The 19,596-nt window shown below is 41.3% G+C and overlaps 2 protein-coding genes across 2 annotated transcripts; one reads left to right on the top strand and one right to left on the bottom strand.

Annotated features, from left to right (window-relative positions):
• The first annotated feature begins 469 nt into the window (after positions 1-469).
• Positions 470-13,913, top strand: LOC133409845 (voltage-dependent anion-selective channel protein 2). The gene is made up of 9 exons (XM_061690372.1): positions 470-602; positions 4,644-4,715; positions 4,804-4,853; positions 6,530-6,682; positions 6,788-6,840; positions 8,915-9,142; positions 10,998-11,148; positions 11,242-11,299; positions 13,543-13,913. Exons 2-9 carry the CDS (start codon positions 4,649-4,651, stop codon positions 13,632-13,634), a joined length of 852 nt encoding a protein of 283 aa, XP_061546356.1. The 5' UTR covers positions 470-602; positions 4,644-4,648; the 3' UTR covers positions 13,635-13,913.
• A 1,492-nt stretch (positions 13,914-15,405) lies between these two features.
• Positions 15,406-18,438, bottom strand: comtd1 (catechol-O-methyltransferase domain containing 1). Its single transcript, XM_061690374.1, has 7 exons — positions 18,363-18,438; positions 18,161-18,279; positions 16,681-16,786; positions 16,451-16,569; positions 15,839-15,887; positions 15,641-15,774; positions 15,406-15,558 (listed from the first exon to the last, which is right to left on the bottom strand). Exons 1-7 carry the CDS (start codon positions 18,415-18,417, stop codon positions 15,406-15,408), a joined length of 735 nt encoding a protein of 244 aa, XP_061546358.1. The 5' UTR covers positions 18,418-18,438.
• Positions 18,439-19,596: the final 1,158 nt, after the last annotated feature.

Raw genomic sequence — 19,596 nt, 5'->3', positions numbered from 1 at the left:
ATAGTATATACTTTACAATTTATTGCCAATTAATTGAGTTGGCGGCTGTTTGGTGGCTGTTGGGCAGCCGTGATGTTTATTTTAAAGAACCGCGGAAAAAAGATGTTCCTCCTCACGTCAGTCACAACCCCGTGAGCGATGCGGTCATTACAGGGGTTGTGGGGAATTATTAACACATGAATTCCATGTATTTATTGTTTTAAATAAACATGTCTCCTTATTATCACATTAATGAAGTTGAAGAATAGCAGATCAGTGCTGGTCTCCACCGGTCTCGACGTTAAATCCCGAGTCCGTCAGGTCCGAGACCGAAACAAGGCCAAGACTCGTGTGTTACAACACGAGAAAATTTATTTAAAATGTTGAAGCAGAAAATATTCGTGATTGTGAAAAATAAAATGTACTGTATTGGAGCGTATTATATTTACTCAGGCAAATGATGGCCAGCCCGGGTCCTAAGGCAGGATGTGATAGGTCGGGTTTCATGTGAGCGCAGTCTCCTTCAGCTCGTCCTCCAACCAGCCAAGCCTGCCTCGCCCGTGCGGTCTGAGGAAATCTGTCTTAAAGTCACTTGAGCTCACCTCCACATACTTCTCCGACCGGTAAGAAACGCATTTGAATGGGTGTAACTAGAAACGTCTCCATCGTTGTTTAACGCGCAGAAAGAAGCGCTCTCACCTGCTTTTGGGCACTCGCCGGTAACTCTGATAGCTTTAGCGGAGTTCGCTAAGCTAGGCAGGGGCACGCCGTGTCTGCCTCATGTAAGGTTAAACCCTTTTTACTGTTTTAATATAAAACATTATTTTATGTATATTACGGTGTTGCAATGACAGCCCCTGCGTTTTACACTTTGGGTAAGGTTAATAATACATGTACCGTACTTTGGCCTTTGCTGAGTGACAGTCCTCAGCAGCGCACATCATTTTGACGGAGGGCCAACATGTGCCCTCAATCCCGCCTAACCGTTAAACCAACTCACGGTAAGAACCTGCAGGCCCGGGGTGCCAAAATGGCAATTCGTCCCACATTAAGCATGCTCACGGGCCATCACGCCACTAGTAGTGGTTGGTAACGTCACAGTTACGCGCTCAGTAACCACGACGAATCACATCTGAAAGCGTGCTGGGCGAATGTTTGCAAGCTTTCAAAACGTGTGCATTCAGTTTGTGAACATTAACTTGACTCGACATTTGAAGAGAAATCTCATCTATCCTCGTGTTCTGGGAGCTGGTGAAACGCAGGTTGCTTTTGCTAGTTTGCAGCTAGGAAGGTCAGTGATTACATTTTCGATTGCTTTCTATGTACACCCTCACGTAGTGGCCCATTGCATTTCCCTTCCATTTTTGTATAGTGCTTGTTCTCATTGGGGTCTTGGCGAGCTAGACGCTTATCCCAGCTAACCTTGGGGGCGAGAGGTGGCATACACCCTTGGACTGATCGCTGGGCACATATAAGCAAAGCAACCATATGGACAATTTAGAGTTGTCAATGGACCTACAATGCATGTTTTGGAATGTGGCAGTAAGAGAAAAGAAAACCTATGCAAGTACAGGGAGAACATGCAAATTCCACACAGGAGGGGCTAAGTTCGAACCCATGACCTGTCCTGTGAGGTGTGATGTTCTAACCCCTGGAGCCCTGTGCTGCCCACCCCGTTCCATATTACAGTGGTGTGTGCTGGCCCAGGCGGCACGGTGGCCGACTGGTTAGAGCGTCAGCCTCACAGTTCTGAGGTGTGGGGCTCAATCCCGTCCCCGCCTGTGTGGAGTTTGCATGTTCTCCCTGTGCCTGCGTGGGTTTTCTCCGGGCACTCCGGTTTCCTCCCACATCCCAAAAACATACATTAATTGGAGATTCTAAATTGCCTGTAGGCATGACTGAGAGTGCAAATGGTTGTTTGTTTCTATGTGCCCTGCGATTGGCTGGCAACCAGTTCAGGGTGTACCCCGCTGCCCGATGACAGCTGGGATAGGCTCCAGCACGCCCGCGACCCTAGTGAGGAGAAGCGGCTCGGAAAATGGATGGATGGATGGATGGATGGATGGATGGATGGTGTCCTGGCCCATTCCAGCCACCCTAAAACACCAAAACATTTCTTTTTCTAAAAATAAATATAGTATGCTACAGTATTTGACTTACTATTAAAAAAATGCACAAATAGAATGTTAAACTGTTTGTTTGTCATGTTTTCATGCTTCAATGTCCATTGACGTTCTGCTGGTCTATGGGCTTTGGCCACCAGGGGACGGTTAATGCTTAGATAATAAATGCACGAATATGTCCTCTTCTAAGATCAGTAAGCTGCAGTAATCGTTGTTTTTTGATAAGAAATGCATGCCTGTGAGTATTTTTATATTTTCTGACTATGTGTTACTGCGCCGTTAGTGTTCAAAATCAGTGGGAGGGAAAAGTCTGTGAAACCCGGAATTTATTAAATTTCTGCATAATTGATCAAATGTAGTCTGATCTTCATCTAAATCACAAAAATAAACAGTCTGCTTAAACTAATATCACGCGAAAAAAAAATCCAGATTTTTTTCGCGCATAGCATGTAAACATTCACAGGACAGAGAGAAAAAAGTGAACTCAAATTTTATAACTGGTTGACCCTCCTGTGGCAGCAATAACCTCAACCAAACGTTTCCCGTAGTTGCAAATCAGACGTGCACAACGATCGGGCTTAATTTTGGACCATTCCTCTTTTAAAAACCGTTTCAGTTCAGCAAGATTCCTAGAATGTCTGGTGGGGAAAGCTGTATTGAGGTCATCAGGACTTTGACATTCTGCTGCTTCTGTGTTTTGCATCATCCTCTTTTGAACTTCAACTGTTGGACAGATGGCCTCAAGTTCATCTGCAAAATGTCCTGATAAACCTTTGAATTAATTTTTGTGTTGATGATAGCAAGCCGTTCACAAGCCCTGTGGTAGCAAAAGCACGCCCATACCATGATGCTTCCTCTAACATGCTTCACAGTTGGGATAATGTTTTGATGTAGGTCTGCTGTTCCTTTTTTTCCCCTCTCAAACAAGTCAACTTTGGTTTCATCTGTCCAGAGAATATTTTGGCATTAGTGGTGTGAGACAAAGTCGTGGGAAGTTTACTAAGGGCTCTTTAGTAAACTTCAAATGTTCATCAATGTTTTTGGTTTTTTTGTATACTGATGAACATCAAGACTTTGAGATACTTTTGTAACCTTTTCCAGCTGTAGACAAGTGAACGATTCTTAATCGTAGGTGTTCTGAGAGGTCTTTTGAGCAAGACCTGGTACACATCAAGCAATGCTACTTGAAAGGAGACATTTCTAACTTGCTGTGTGTTTTCTAGTGGCCAGAGCAGCTTTAAGCCACACCTCCAATCTTGGTTCATTGATTGGACTCCAGATTGGATCACCCCTGACTCAGAGTAGCTCTGAGAGAATCCGCATCCTAGAAGTTCACTTACTTTTCCCTCCCAGTCCTGTGAATTTTATTTTTAATAAGCAATGTGATACCATATAATTGTATGTATGGTATTAGTTTACTCCGACTCTCACTGCCCCCACCTTTTTATTTATTTATTTATTAAGAGAATATTTCACCATTTACTGCTTGCGAAGTCCGCTGCAATCTGGTAGCATTTGTAACTCAAATCTTTGCTCGCAACTCAGGACAAAAACATTGGCTGAGTGTCTTCTCCCATTTTTAAAACTCGTAAGTGGGGTCACTCCCAAGTCAAGGCACTACTGTACCAACATTTTTGAATTTATAATTTTTTTTACCCAAAAGAATACGTTTTTCCCAAAACCTGTACAGTTTGAGATGAACCATCTTGATGCTGCAACTATTATGTCCTATCAATACATGGATGTGTCCAGAAATCATTTCACCTGGCTCTAGACCAGGGGTGTCAGACTCATTTTTGTCACGGGCCACATTGGAGTTATGACTTCCCTCGGAGGGCCGCTACGACTGTGAACCCATATAAATGAAAGATTACCTCATATACTGCAATTACATACAGTATACGGGACACATTGATGAATTACCAGTTTTGAAATCAGAAGCCACCAGTTTGACAACTGTGCTCTAGACCCTTTCAAGTGTTGGCAGGCTGGATTTAGGCGGCAGGCGTCCTCTTGCCAGCACCTGTACTTTAAACACTTGAATTGTGCAATATAACGCCATCTGTTAAATGATTATACATGCATCTTTTAATACTAATCCATACTTGCCTACAAATGATCATTTTCACCTTTTAATACATTCACAGGAAGTTTAAAATTCAACTTAATTGATGCATGACTCCCTTTGTGGAAAGAAGTATTGGGCCACACTGAAAAAACAGGAATACTAGAGTAATTAAATTGTAACCAGAAGTCTTAATGCACCGTAGTTTATCAGTGACCTACAGTAACTCAGTCGTAAAGTCATGATTACAGTGAATATTTTGGGGGGGGCGGTGAAGCAAAGGTAGGTACGTCTGTAACTGAGCAGGCCTTGTTTAAAAAAATGTATATATATATATATATAACTGAAGCTATGTTTTATTTTTTATCATAAAAATGGCCTAAAAACTCTTATGTTACCATACTTTGGATCTTTTGCACACCCGAAATATATTTTCTGTCCATTATTAATAGAAAATATCCCCCCCCTTTCTGTAGAAACTATGGCCGTGCCTCCTTCATATGTTGATCTGGGCAAGTCTGCCAAGGACATCTTCAACAAGGGCTACGGTAGGAATTCATGTTGTTGAAACGTTAAATTAATCTACTATACCCAGCCTACTCTGGCAGGATTGGATTAAAACAACTCTTTGTTTAGGATTCGGCCTGGTGAAGCTCGACGTCAAGACAAAGTCAGCCAGTGGAGTGGTAATTATAGTATTTATGTACGCTTGGACTGGATACACACTATTGAAACTGCTTGGAGTCAAATGGTTAAATCTGTGAAAAATGCATTTTGAATTTGTTTGTTACTACTCTGGTTTTGTTAATGTAATACCCATCCAGAAAGTTGGTGCCCACTGTAACTACGTAAACCAGGATCTCTTACGCTAGTTAAAAAAAATTTTAAAAAAAACACAAAACTGAACAGTATGTTTGAAGTAACAATTCTACCTGTAATACGTGTATAAGTAGAAGTTAACCACTGTGTAATAAAACCAAAACCACTTACTCGCTGATATTTGAGTAATTGTATGGCTCATTGTGCCGCGTAGCCTATGTTACAATAAGTTCCGGTTGGAGGGTTGGCACATTCCTCCTGTTTGCCTTTACTGGTACCCATCTGTGGTACCATCACAAAAAAAAAAGCCAAAAAGAAAGCAGACACTTGTGGAATTAATAATTTGAGATGCTCACTGAGCTGGAGTCCCATGAGTAGGGATGGGTAGTCTGGGTACCTTTCACATTTGAACCAGTACGGTACCAATTCACAGTACCTGAGAATCGATACCGGTACTCAACTGCACCAATTTCTGTACTTTTGTGTGTTTATATGGTAATAAATATTAATTTGTTCAACAATAAAATCTAAAGAAATTTCAATTTAAAATTTATTTTTCAATATATACACTTTGACAAATATAACAAAACAACATCCTAAGCATAAAACAATTGTGCAAAAGAGGGTGGGGTAAAAAAAAAAAAAAATCAATACAGTAAACAAACAATAATAAAGTATAAATTATCCAAACAATAAATAAAGTATTACAAAATACTCTTGGCCTGGATGACACGATGTCCATGATTTCCAAAAACAATTTGAAATGTGGACCCGTCAGACCACAGCATACTTTTCCACTTTGAGTTAGTCCATCTCAGATGAGCTCAGGCTGGAAGTACTCACTTGTGTTTGTAGATGTAGTGATGAACAGCGTTAACTGGCAATGGTTTTCTGAAGTGTTCTTGAGCCCACGTGCAGGCAATATCTTTTACACAGTGATGCCAGTTTTTAATGCAGTGCCTGCCGCCAGAGGGATCGAAGGTCACTGGCATTCGTTGTTGGTTTTCGGACTTGCCGCTGACATGCAGAGATTTCTTCAGATTTTCTGAATTGTTTGATATAAACCATACATCATGAAATTCCCAAATTCCTTGCAATGGTACGTTGAGAGAGGTTCTTAAACTGTTGGACTATTTGATCAGACTTCCCCATCCTTGCTTGTGAACAACTGAGCCTTTCAGGAATGCTCCTTTTATACCCAATCATGACTCACCTGTTTTCAATTGACATGTTCACCTGTGGAATGCTCCAAACAGGTTTTTTTTTTTTTTTTTTTTTTTTTTTTTTTTTTTTTTTTTTATATAGCATTATCAACGTTCCCAGTCTTTTGTTGCCCCGATTCTAGCTTTTTTGGAATGTGTTGCAGACATCAAATTCCAAATGAGAATATTTGCAGAAAAACACTTTGTAGTGTATTCAATTGAATATAGGTTAAGAAGCATTTGCAAATCATCATATTTTCTGTTTTTATTTTCATTGTACACACTGTCCCAACTTCATTGGAATTGGGCTTTGTATCTTAACATTTATGGGGGGTTTACAGGAATTCAAAACATCTGGATCCTCCAACACCGACACCAGCAAAGTCATCGGCAGCCTTGAAACCAAATACAAGAGGGCAGAGTATGGCCTGACCTTCACTGAGAAGTGGAACACAGACAACACCCTGGGAACAGAAATCACCATTGAAGATCAGGTTAGGGCAACTATTACTATTTAATATTACACAGTTTATAATGACAGTAAACCACATTGAACACAATACCGAATAATTGCATTGGCTTTTTTCTTTTCTTCACAGATTGCTAAGGGACTGAAGTTGACTTTTGACACCACCTTCTCACCAAATACTGGGTATGATAATTATTTGACTTGAGACTTGATTTCATTGAATGCTTTACAATACTTCAAGATGATCTACTTTGCCTGCTGCTTTAGCAATATGATCTGCACACTGCCCTGTCACGACTTGTTGTCAGTTATCTGACGCCCTCCAGTCCGTATGTGGAACACGTCTGTCACTGACCGCGAAACACATTTGTGACTCCCCTCTCAAGCTTTCACACCTTTTTAAAAATCAAGTTAAACAGAAGCACACTTAGTTCCACCTCAGAAGCATATTGCTTTCTGTCAGGTATTTATGCCCCCCATTTCTGTGTCAAGGGTGAAGTCACGTACAGGAGTCAGGGTGTCATGTTAAGAATAGGAAATAAACATCGGCAAGGATTTTGATAAGGCATTTTAACCAAACTTAAAGGAGATGTTATGCATTTTTCCCCCCTAAGGTTTCAAACAGTTCCCTTGGGCCTCATGTACAAAGACTTGCATGGATTTCCTACTGAAACATGGTGTACGCTCAAATCCAGAAAACGTCGCACGCAAAAAAAACAAATCCAGATGTATGAATCTGTGCGTACGTTTGAATGAAAGCACATTTTCTTCATACAGCCCAATCAATGTAGAATTGTGCGCACGTTGGAGTAGCTGACCCCTCCCCGTCCACGCCCACATTTAAATATTCAAATCATATTTAAAAGAGCCCTGCACCTGAGATCCCAATCTCTGCATGATCAGGAAAAAAAGGAAAATGACCAAAATAATGAAGAAAAATAATTTTTCTGAATGTGAAGTTGCTCAATGAAGTGGAGGTGCGCAAGAAAATCCTCTTTTGGCACGCTGTCCTCTGGCATTAACAACAAGTGAAAGAGGAGTGAATGGGACAGCGTGTGTGCAGCTGTCAGTGCCGTGGAGTCAGAACAGCGCGCACACGCTGAAGTAAAAAAGAAGTGGGCAGACAAGGTGGATGTGAAGCGGAGGACAGCTGCCCACCGCAAAAGTGTGGCCAAAACAGGCGGAAGAACCGGCGTGGAGAGCCGCACCCCATTTGAGCATGTACATTGGTTGCACATGATTTAAAATGTGTTAAAATGACATTTACCCCTCTTCTCCTTAAAAAATGTCATTTTAATCATGTGCAACCAATGTACATGTTCAAATTAAGTAAATTCAAAGGACTCTTTCTTTTCCGTGCATGTGCTGGAGTCACAAGAAGCGATTGTGAGGGCAATAAGTGTCATAAATGATCACCTTGCTCAATTAATAGGTGTCCTCACAAATATCAGTGATTCATTAAATACACTGGTTAACAAATGAATTCTTAGTCCTTGCCTCTATTACATTGTGGAAATTAAATGTTGCTTGGCATTAATTGTGCATCAGTGCTAATTGTTCATGTCTCTGATGTGCAGATTTATTATAACAGTTTCCCAGCATCACCTCTAAGTGTCGCCAAAGTACCAACACCTGCAGAAACGTGCGTACCCCAGCCATGAAGTTGGCGTGAGGCACCACACATTTCCACGGTCAATTCACTCTCGATATATTTGAACTTTGCCGCGAAAAACAACTTACGCCACGTTTTTGTGCGTACGCACCTTTTGTACATGAGGCCCCAGGTGTTTTGTTTTTAAGGGCATGCTATGGAGTCATCTCAAGTCTTACTTTCAATGTTCCTAGCTCCTCGCTCCTCACAACATTGAAAGCGACCCAGAAGTTGTTCTCACACTGCCATATAAAGGAGCATCTCAATTGGCGCATCGAGGTGCAAGGCTCGAGAGTCTGATTCACCTGTTCGCATATTTTCTTTAATTTTTTAATATTTTTCAATGTTAGTTTTTTTTTTTGTTTTGTTTTGTTTTAGGGTTGGGACCAACTCCTATTTTTTTGTGGAAATATATACAAGATTTAAAAAAAATACTATTTCTTTTTCTCTATTCGCGGTCAGACCCGGTCCCTATCCATTGTATTAAAATTTTTGTTTTCACTGTGGCTTCTAAACCAACAGTTGCGCTGATATTGTTTTATTGTGATGTAAGATAATTGTCAATGTTGTCTTACTCGTATTTTTGTCATGTGTGTCCCTCGACAGCAAGAAGAGCGGCAAGGTCAAGACCGCCTACAAGCGCGAGTACGTGAACTTGGGCTGCGACGTGGACTTCGACTTCGCTGGCCCCACCATTCACGGGGCAGCCGTCGTCGGCTATGAGGGCTGGCTAGCTGGCTACCAGATGACCTTCGACACCGCCAAGTCCAGAATGACCCAGAATAACTTCGCCATCGGCTACAAGACGGGAGACTTCCAGCTGCACACAAATGTGTAAGTAACACTTAGTCTTTAAGATAAATTAAATTAAATTTTATTTCTGTAGCGCCCGTTCACAACAGAAGTTATCTCAAGGCACTTGACATATGGAGCAGGTTGAGAACAATGCTTGTCACACATTGAGACCCACTGAATCCTGCATGAGCTAGCACTAAGTGACAGAGACAAGGAAAAACTCTCTTTAAAGGAAGAAACCTCCAACAGACCTCAGACTTGGTGTGGGGCGGCCATCTGCCTTGACCGGGTGGGTTGAGATACTGTACATTGATAGAGGAGAGGGACAGTAAGGAGAGAGAGAGAGATAGGATAGAGGAGTGGTCCTCAAATTACACTGCTTATTAAAGATGTTTTTCTTAGTCTTTAATGTGAACACGAGTCGTGTGCGACTGACACGACAAACTTTGATTGGCCTGCGAAGCCCAATAGAAGGCTTTGCGTGCAGACATGTGACTTTCTTTTGCTGTTTGATTGGTGAACGTGAGTAAAACATCACTGTGGTAATCACGGTAGATTGGAGCAACGGTGCCCGACGTGGAAGTTGAAAACGAAAGTCTAAAAATAAATCGCACACACCCTTATTGATGAATGAAAGTAGCGAGCGGCATGTAGATTATTGTAACAGAGTAAAAGTACCGTTTCTTCTTAATATAAATACTTTAGTAAAAAGTATGCTTCACTAATAGTACTCTGACAAGAATAATTTATCCAAAATGTTACTTGAGTAAATGTAACAGTACTGTAATTTCTCGTGTATAATGGACATTTTCTTTACCCCCAAAAATTGTACGTAGTTCAGTTGTGCACAGACTGAAAATAACTTGCGTGTTGTTTGTCTGAGACACCGCAAAATAGTCCCACACCGACGGCGTGTTTTTTCACTGCCAAAATTGGGAGGGGAAAAACTTTATTGGCCATCAGATAGTTACAGTACTACGCCACAAGGCTAAAAATAAACTAGCTTTTGGATTTATGCACGACTGCGACGCAGAGTAAATGTCTTTTGCTGAGCGATCAATGATGTCGTTGATCAGCTCGGTGAATTATGACATGAAAGCCGTTTGGCCGATCATCATTAAATGCTATTTATCAGGCGATACCGATCAGATCGGTGTAAAATCTAATGTACAGTTGTGCTCATAAGTTTACATACCCTGGCAGAATTTTTTTAATACGATTGATGTTTGAACAACAACCATCATTAATTTCTTTATGGTTATGTTTTGTTAGATAATGCTTCTCCGAAATGCTTGACAGTTAAATTTGAATCCCATTAAAATTAAATGTTTCGCCTGGTCCTTCATGTTTTCTTTAAATAATTGTACCCATCTTACAAATTCTGCCTGGGTAGTCAAACATGAGCACAACTGTGTCTTTTCTCATTTACTAAATAAAAGTAGGGCCGTAAATTAAAAAAAAAAAAAAGAGAGAAAAAAAAGAGCAAGTAAATTAAAAGCATTACGTGTTCAAATAAAGTACTTAACTTCGGAATAATTCGTAGAAAAAACTAACAAAATACAGATAATACTTCATGTTTTGATCATATGGGTAGAAGCAAAATCATGCATTGTAAAAATGCATTATACATGGGTAGAAGGGTTATCCAGAATTTTGAGGTAAACTTTGGGGGTGCGGGTTCGTAATGGGTGCGCATCATACACGAGAAATAACGGTAAATGTAGCGCGTTCTGACCCACCTCTGCCGACCACACATTGAAAACCACTGGGATAGAGGAATTTCAGCAGGGATCAGGAAGCAGTGTGTACAGTATTAAATGAATAATATTATGGTACCAGGTTAAATTGAAGATCTGAATTGTAAAGTCTCACCAATTCTTGTGCTCTTTTAAAGCAACGACGGAGCAGAGTTTGGCGGCTCCATCTACCAGAAGGTGAGCGACAAGCTGGAGACTGCCGTCAACCTGGCGTGGACTGCAGGCAGCAACAGCACACGCTTTGGCATCGCCGCCAAATACCAGCTGGACAGGGATGCCTCCGTCAGCGTAAGTACAGCAGCGGTCATGAAACAAAAATAAAGTTGAAAAAGTACTGAAATACTTCCTTTTCGCTTTTTTTTTTAATTTTTTTTTAACCAGGCTAAAGTGAACAACAACAGCCTTGTTGGTGTTGGCTACACCCAAACCCTTAGACCAGGTGAGCTGCCTCCACCCAACACTGCCCCTTTTAGCACACATTTTCCAAATTGCAGCCTACATTTACGCCTAGACTCTCTGTGAAAGTCCAACCTGTTTTACAGCATTCGTGCACATTCAGCAGACATTCCATGTCATAAAATGAGGAATGGGGTAGAAGTCAAAAGGAAATTTTACATCTTCCGAGGTAGCATCAGAACTGCAACAGGCGGGGCGAACCCTGTGTAGGTTATTATTGTACAATGGTAGTGACAGTGCTGTTTAATTTATCACCAGACAGTCACGCCTCCCGGAAGTCGTTCAATGTTTTTTACGTTTGGACTGCACAATATTTTGTTTGAGCATTGTCATCGTGATATATGTGTGCGCAAGTGTCACATCGCAGGGTCTGCTGCAATGTTGTTTCTGTAATAAACAGTGAATCAAATGTAATACTAAAAGTGACCAGGAGAGGGACCTGTTGGAACATGTCAATAGAAAGAATGTATGCCTGGTGCATTTCCTATTTCGCTTTTCAAAATGTAACTACTGTAGGCAGGCACGTGGCAGCTGTGTGAGTGCGCAAGGTATGTTTAGGGAACCTGCGTATATGGGAGTGTATTCTTTTGTAATACAGTACATAATTGTAAAAATTGATTAGTAGGGAAATTATGTGTATCAAAATGCTTTAGTTAAAATACTGTATGATCACACTGATAATATGGAATTTATTTTTTTGTAATGTCAGAGTAGATGCATTTTAATATAGTCAGCCAAAGCTGCAAGGAATGCAAAGTTATCAATGTCCTTTCCTGTCATTCTGTGTTGCGTGTTTTTGTTTGCACATTAAGGACAAAAGTCCCGTTTTTGTTTTAATTCCACAAAAAAAAACACCAGTCATGCAAGTTTTTTGAAGTTGTAGGGTGAAAGATGCAGCTGGCAATTAGTGTGGACTGAATGGGTGAACTGAATTATGAACTGATCTTTGTACTAGTTTGTGTCGAAAATGAACTTTCCGAGCACGGATCCTGTATTATTTCACATCGCAATATATATCTGTTTTAAAAAAAATATCATCATAATTTTCAATATCGTGCAGCCTTATTGTACGTCACACCAGATGCTGGCAGTGATCGCTTCGCACATCAAATTATGTAAATGTTAGGTTCTGTATAAAAGGCAAGTGGATGTATTCCGGATCGTCTGTTACAGCTGTGATACTGTCATTTAGGTTATAGTTCTCAGTTTCCAATGGTCACGACGTACAGTAAATTGTCTCCAGCTTACCAACTTACCAACCAATAGTTTGCGCAGCGGCGTATGAAGGTGTCCTCACGGGGCACCAAGAGGAACTCTCGGATACTGCAGTACATACTGTTTTTCATTTATTTTATAGTAATGGCATAGAAGTCTTTTTCATACAAATATTTATTATAATTACGACTTTACTACTCCGTTAATGTAGGTTAGGGCTAGAGTACGGCACGTTCCGACTTGAAGACAAATCTGGGTTGCACCCCTGCCACCGTTGGAACGAAACTCCATTGTTAACTGAAGACACCCCTCTATTTGTAAATTTGTCTTCCCTCATTTTAATATTTAAATAAATACTGCGGGCGGGGGGCCGCCCAGTCCAACTATACTTCATGTAAAGTTTAATCCCAGAGTTCGTGCTGCCCGTTCGCCACCTCACCAATGGCTAATTAAAACAGGATGTTGCGAAGTGAATATTGCCCACGTTCGCCACGCTGGTGAATCAAAATCGCCTGCGTCAAAAGCACTTCTTGATAAAAGTTAAAGTGAGCGTGCTCATCCTGCTGTGTGTGAACGGTGTGAGTGGTTTAGGTTTTTTCCCTTGCTTCATAAAATGCTTCAATCCGCCGTCCAGCTGCTCCTGGCTAGAAGCAGTCAGACTCACAGGGTGCGGGGAGCAGCGCATCAGGGAAGACGAAACTAATGCCGCTTGGCGCCCAATTGAAGCATGCACATTTATTACGGCGTCGTACGTACGTGTCGATGGTCAATGTGTCCTGCAATTCTCATTAGTTCTCGCAGCTAGCTAGATGCCTTTTTCATCAGTGCATGAGCCGCTAATCCCACTTTGGTTGTCATGCCGAGCAGTGGCAGCACTGGCTTGAAGCAGGCCTGTAGCTTGTCATTTGGGGGCCCAAGGCAAACCTAGTCATGCCTCCCTTGTGTAATTTAAACTACTTTGTCCTGCATTTGAAATATGTGACCAATAGCGTTGTCTCCTGTCCTTCCCAGGTGTGAAGCTCACCCTGGCCGGCCTGGTCGATGGCAAGAACATTAACGCCGGAGGCCACAAGCTGGGTCTGGGCTTGGAACTGGAGGCCTAAGCTTCTCATCCCACACCATGCAACTCCGGAATATCAGAGGAAATTTGGCCTTACGCATTTCCCAACCAGCAAAAGGGGGGACATCTTGGAAGAGATCGAGTTCACAAAGGCTACGACAACAAACTCTTAACTTGTTGAGTGAGCACCACAGTCATAGTGGTTCTTTTCTTTTTTTGCTTTCTAGTTGCGAGAGTCAGGTGGCATATTATTTATATAACTAACATCATGGTTCCTATCCAGCACTGCCATAAATCCAATACAGTCCCAGTTGTGCGTGCATCACTGTGCCTGTGTGGCTTTATTGTGATATTACAAGAAACTCCTTATTTGTGTGGTGAATGCTGTCGTCCCAGCTGCGATTTCTTTTTAAAACGCCACTGTCTGATATTCCTCAGTTTTAAAGTACACTAGGCTTTCTTCCGTTGCTATTTAAATAAAGCTGCAAGCCTCCTTCACACGCATAAAGGCGTCCTGTCGGCCTTCAGAAACCAGTCAACTCGGCCGACCACACAAACAAAAACACAGGGAGGAAAGCGATGCCAAACTTATTAAATGTAAAGTAGGAGTTAACTCGAAGTCTCCTTTCACTACAAGAAGGACATGGAGGTCCTTTTGTCTGTTACCTTTTCAATAAAATCTCCAACCTTCAACTGGCTTAAGGAGTGTTGCAGAAAAACACAACAGACTTTTGTCAGTGGATAGTTTTACTGTAATTTTGTTAAGTGAGCTTAACTTTTTTTCACTTAAATCACTGCTAGGAATTTTAAGCATTGTATTTTATAAAGTTTTCATGGTGGTGATGAATTTACTAGACCAGGGTGTTGTGGGAACTTATCCCATTTCACTTGTCTGCAAATTATCAATTATTACAGAAATATATTTGCTTATCCACCTATGCCAGCTGCAAATAATAATGATAGGCAGAACATTTTCAGTCCAAAGGGGCACTTTTGTCCTCTGAAAAAAAAATTGTTTGGGGGGGGGTTTAACTGTCCCGCCGCCTCTGATGATATCTGGCGTAAATTGTTATAGTGTGATGGTCTTGGGCTGCTTTGTACCTTCAGGACCTGGACAACTTGCTGCGATTGATTGAACCATGAATTCTGCTCTTTAACAGAATTTCCTGAAGGAGAATGTTAAGCCATGAGTTTGTAACCTCAAGATGAAGCGGACTTGGGTTCTGCAGCAGGATGATAATCAAAACACACACCAGCAAGTCAACTTCGAAATGGCTTAAAAAACAAAATGGTTTTGGAGTGGCCTAGTCAAAGTCCATACATGAATCCGATTGAAACGGACAACTGACCCCACCCAAAAACATCTGCAATTGCCTATATTTATACTTAAAACTCTAAATATACCACAAACCATGATCCCCAAATGGTTAATTTCTGATTCATACATTACCCTTTAAATAAAATTTGATTTTGATAACATGCACCTTAAGTTTGCATTTAAAAGCACATAGCATCATGACTCTCTGTAACAACCCAGGCTAAACTTAGCTCCTCCCTGATGTAAAAACCTAATTTCACTTGAGATGTATCTCTTCAACATAATTCCTTGAACTAAACTACTTTCCTATTGAGACAGGTTTTTGATGCCATCAAATGTGAATAGGTTTGTTTTTCAGCAAATAACAGGAGCCACATTGCCCCCAATTTCAATACTTAACTGTGAATGTGCAGGGATTACTGTCATACAATGTAATAGCTTAAAAATACCATAAAATATGCCTTTAGACATGGAGATGTTAAATCTTTAACACCTTTTAGCGTTTAATGGCAATAGTCAGCCCGTCCCCCACAGTGAGCATGCTCAGATCGATCCTCTGGTCCTTGTGGAGCTTCTTGTTGAGAGCATCCAGAGTCCTGGAGGTGACGTCATCAGGGGCAGGATCCACAACCCTTCCGCTCCACAGCACCTTCACACATCAGCACACACACACACACACAGTGAATATCTGCTACATATCCAGTAACATTGTGTACAAGTTGTGGGCCTACATTGTCGATGGCAATGATGCCCCCTTTTCGAATGAGTTCCAGGGATTTTTCGTAGTATCCGTCATAGTTGGATTTGTCGGCGTCGATGAACACAAAGTCAAAGGTCCCTGTTTCACCAGCTGCTATCAGTTCATCTACAGGAAATGGGGATAAATGTCAACAATTCAAGTGGAAGTATCTTCATCATAAATCACTTACCAAGTGTTGTAATTGCCATCTGTAGTCGTACGTCAATCTTAACTTCGGCCTGTTGAATAAGTTGAATATAAAGTACTGTAGTGTAAAACTTTTACTATTTGGAAATTACAGCCATTTTCTACTCCAGAGTGCCTACATTTTAGGGGCTAGTACAGTGGTGCCTTGAGATACGAGTGACCTAAGAGATGTTTTGTGGCTGATTTTTCGCTTTGAGTACGAGGCAAAATTTTGAGATATAAGCACTGTATGGTGGCAGTGAGCTCAACTCCATAAGCAGCAGTTTGGTTGATGGTAAACGTTTGAACAGAAACGGCATACTGGCATCTATTCTTGATCCTCTGCCCATAACGACTAATATTGCTGCAGTTTATTGTTTCCTACCTTGTTAAATCATTGTGTATAATTGTTGTGAGAAATTGATCTCTCTTATTATGATTATGATCAGTGTCTTCACATAGATGAATATAACTAATTAGGTAGTTTGAGCAAATGCGTTATTTCAGAAGTGTGTATCAAACTCAGCCCTTTGCATTAATCAGAACCCAGATGCAACTCTCAGTTTCAGAAGGTTTGGTGATCCCTGCTGTAAATAAACATGCCAGATGACTTTACCTCTTTAAAAAAGGGCTTGGCGATATCTACATAGACCTCATTTATTTCACACGCTACCACGTGTCCATTCTCTGGCATGGCCAAAGCCATACTGAGTGCGTTGTACCCCGTGTACATCCCTGTAGGGTACAAAAAAAAAAAAGATAAGATACAAACAAATTAGATGCATTCCAAATAAGTTGGATAAAATGAATACTTTACTGTCGTGTCGCTGAGGGGTATGAGCTCACCAATTTCAATAGCCTTGGTTGCGTTGATCAGTTTCATGAGATTGGCCATAAACTGGGCTTGTTCGCTGGAAACCATCATGATGTTCCACGGGTCATCGAGAGTTCTCTGAAACCAAAAATGGGCCTCAAAAGTCAAACAAAACCATTATCACTGGATTTTGTGACACTTGAGGTCAGTGAGCATCTATCGTTTTACCAAAAGTAGGTTTATTTATTTTTTATTTTTTTATGCCGCCATAGAACGGCAAATGTGATAATCATTCATTCATTCATCTTCCGTTCCCCTTATCCTCACTAGGGTCGCGGGCGAGCTGGAGCCTATCCCAGCAATCTTCGGGCGAGAGGCAGGGTACACCCTGAACCGGTTGCCAGCCAATCGTAGGGCACATATAAACAAACAAACCATTTGCGCACACATTTACACCTAAGGGCAATTTAGAGTCCTCAATCAACCTACCATGCACGTTTTTGGGATGTGGGAGGAAACCCACGCAGGCACGGGGAGAACATGCAAACTCCACACAGGCAGGACCGGGATTCGAACCCCGGACCTCAGAACTGTGAGGCAGATGTGCTAACCAGTCATCCGCCTGTGATAATCATAGAACATAAAATGTTATTTACCGCGACTACCTTTTCCCTCTCCATTATGTACAGTATTAGTTTATTAGTTACTTTTACTCCAATTAGACAGTGGTTTACTTGTACACTTGAATGGACTGTTAAAATGGTATTTAAAAGATTGCCTGTACATTTACTGAAGGTTTTATGAGAGTGGCAGGACATTTTGATTGATCAAATTGATTTTGACATTAATTCTAATGGGAATTACACTGGCCATTTTGTACATAGTACAGTACCTCTATTTTAGGGTCTCAAAAGACTAATGTTAAGAATGTTCTTTGTCTTTACAGCATTTAGGCTATCCTAATATGTACTGTACCTCCATTTTAGGGCTCAAATGTATTTGGACAAAGTGCTTGGATGAGCATCCTTTGCAGTCAATGACTCCCTGAAGTCTGGAATGAGCAGTTTTACTTTATTTTAGTTTTATTATTCAGTTAATTTCTCTTTACACTTCTATGACAGTTAATAAGGCTAAAAATGTGACATATCATTGCCTGTAGCGATACTAAAAGTTTTATGGTGGAATAGTTTGAGCCTACAACAACTCTATTCACTTTACAGTATTCCGCTATGAGAATTACAACCATTTTGTGCACAATACTTCCATTTTAGGGCCTAAAAATAAAAAGTGAGTAGTTTTACTTCATTTTAGTTTGATTATACTGAGGTTAACTTCTCTCTTAACTTGCATGACCATTAATGTTTTTTTTAAAAAAAAGTTAAACATCCTTTTGCAATGGGATGTTTGGCAATATACTTTCATCTAGTGGCCAGTAGGTTACCTGCTCAAAACCAGAAATATTACAGGATATTTTAGTTGTCAAAATGGATGGATGTTTATTTGAATATTTACCATTCTGAGTTTAGTCAGGACGGGATGCTCCCTCAGCGAGTTGTTGACAACATACTGCAGCACCGGGTCAGCCTTTCCTCTGCTGTGACTCTTTCCAACTAACACAGAGCTTCCCATGCCTTCAATACAACAACAGTCACTTCAAACCACAGTTCAGTTTATACACACACACACACACACAAAAACCCACTTAATCTCATACCTGTGAGTAGCACAGAGAGTCCGACGCAGAGTAGAAACTGGATGTCTACCGCCATGTTCTCTCACCAAAGGACAAATTCAACTTTTTGTTTGACTCCAATGTTCACTGTTAGACGTGTTTGTTTGACCTTTGGCAGTGACGTTCAGTGTGTTGATTTTTCAGTCCTATGGCATCACTGTTATAGTTCAATATCTAAGGGAGTGATTTTATTGTGGTGCATTATATCCAGTCATTTATAGGCCAAGGAACCATATTGGGTGTCAAACTTATGTTGAAATTGACTCCGCATGCATCAATATGAGGATTCATGTGCACCCACTTTATAGGTTTCCCTTTTAACACAGCTTCAAAGAAGGTACAATATAATGAGCAGTGTTTTGTACAAGAAGATTGTTTCGGATGAGCCACGTTTCCGCTGCAGCTTCCAACCTGCACACAAGCGACGGGGAAGCGGTGAATTCTGGGATGGGAGGTTCCTCTAAGGACACGGTGCTTCCTCGTTAGAAATGCACAAAGAAGAACACATCAGTGAAATGAGGCATGACGTGAATTGTCTGGGCAAAAAAAAAAAAAAAAGTTTGGGCTCTGACAAGAAGGAAAGGAATAGAATTTCTCACAGCTCCGTTAAAGGTCCCCTAAGTGATAATGGGAAGCTGTGTTTTATCGCCATCTTTGTCCCCCCTCCCCCTTGCTGCTTCGGGGCTCTGCTTCCATGACGCTAATTGTTTCTGCTACTTGTGCCAAGTACCGACTCTTCCCCGGCACGTTCTCGCAGACGAGCCCCGGTCCCTCGGCTGCCTTTTGTGTCGGTTTAAGCCATGAAAAAGACAACGAGTTACGCCGCCGCCGCCATCTGCACGCCAGCGTTCCTCCTCGCGGCCGCGACTGTCAAGAGTGCCATGGCGGCGCACATCCTCGCCCGCTCTCAGAGGTAGCTAAATCAACACAAGAAAACTAAACTGACACCTGCTGCTGCTGCTAACATGAAACAAAATAATTCAAGAGGTCTCTGTTTTGACGAAGGGTATTGGGAGCACACATTATAATTTAAAACACTTAAGTTTTTTCCTCGACTCAGCAAAGAAGAAAGTCATTCATTTATATATGGCTGGTTCCAAGCATTTTTTCCCCCCTATCCCAATTACATCGAACCATTCGCGGGGATAAGGGATAAGCCGTGCCGTGAAAATCCACGAGTACTTGACGCCCCCTCAAATAAGGTTTTCTAATTGCC

Source organism: Phycodurus eques, chromosome 11 (assembly GCF_024500275.1).
Source record: "Phycodurus eques isolate BA_2022a chromosome 11, UOR_Pequ_1.1, whole genome shotgun sequence".
Classification (NCBI taxonomy): Eukaryota; Metazoa; Chordata; class Actinopteri; order Syngnathiformes; family Syngnathidae; genus Phycodurus; species Phycodurus eques.
This window is presented reverse-complemented; position numbering and strand designations above follow the sequence as displayed.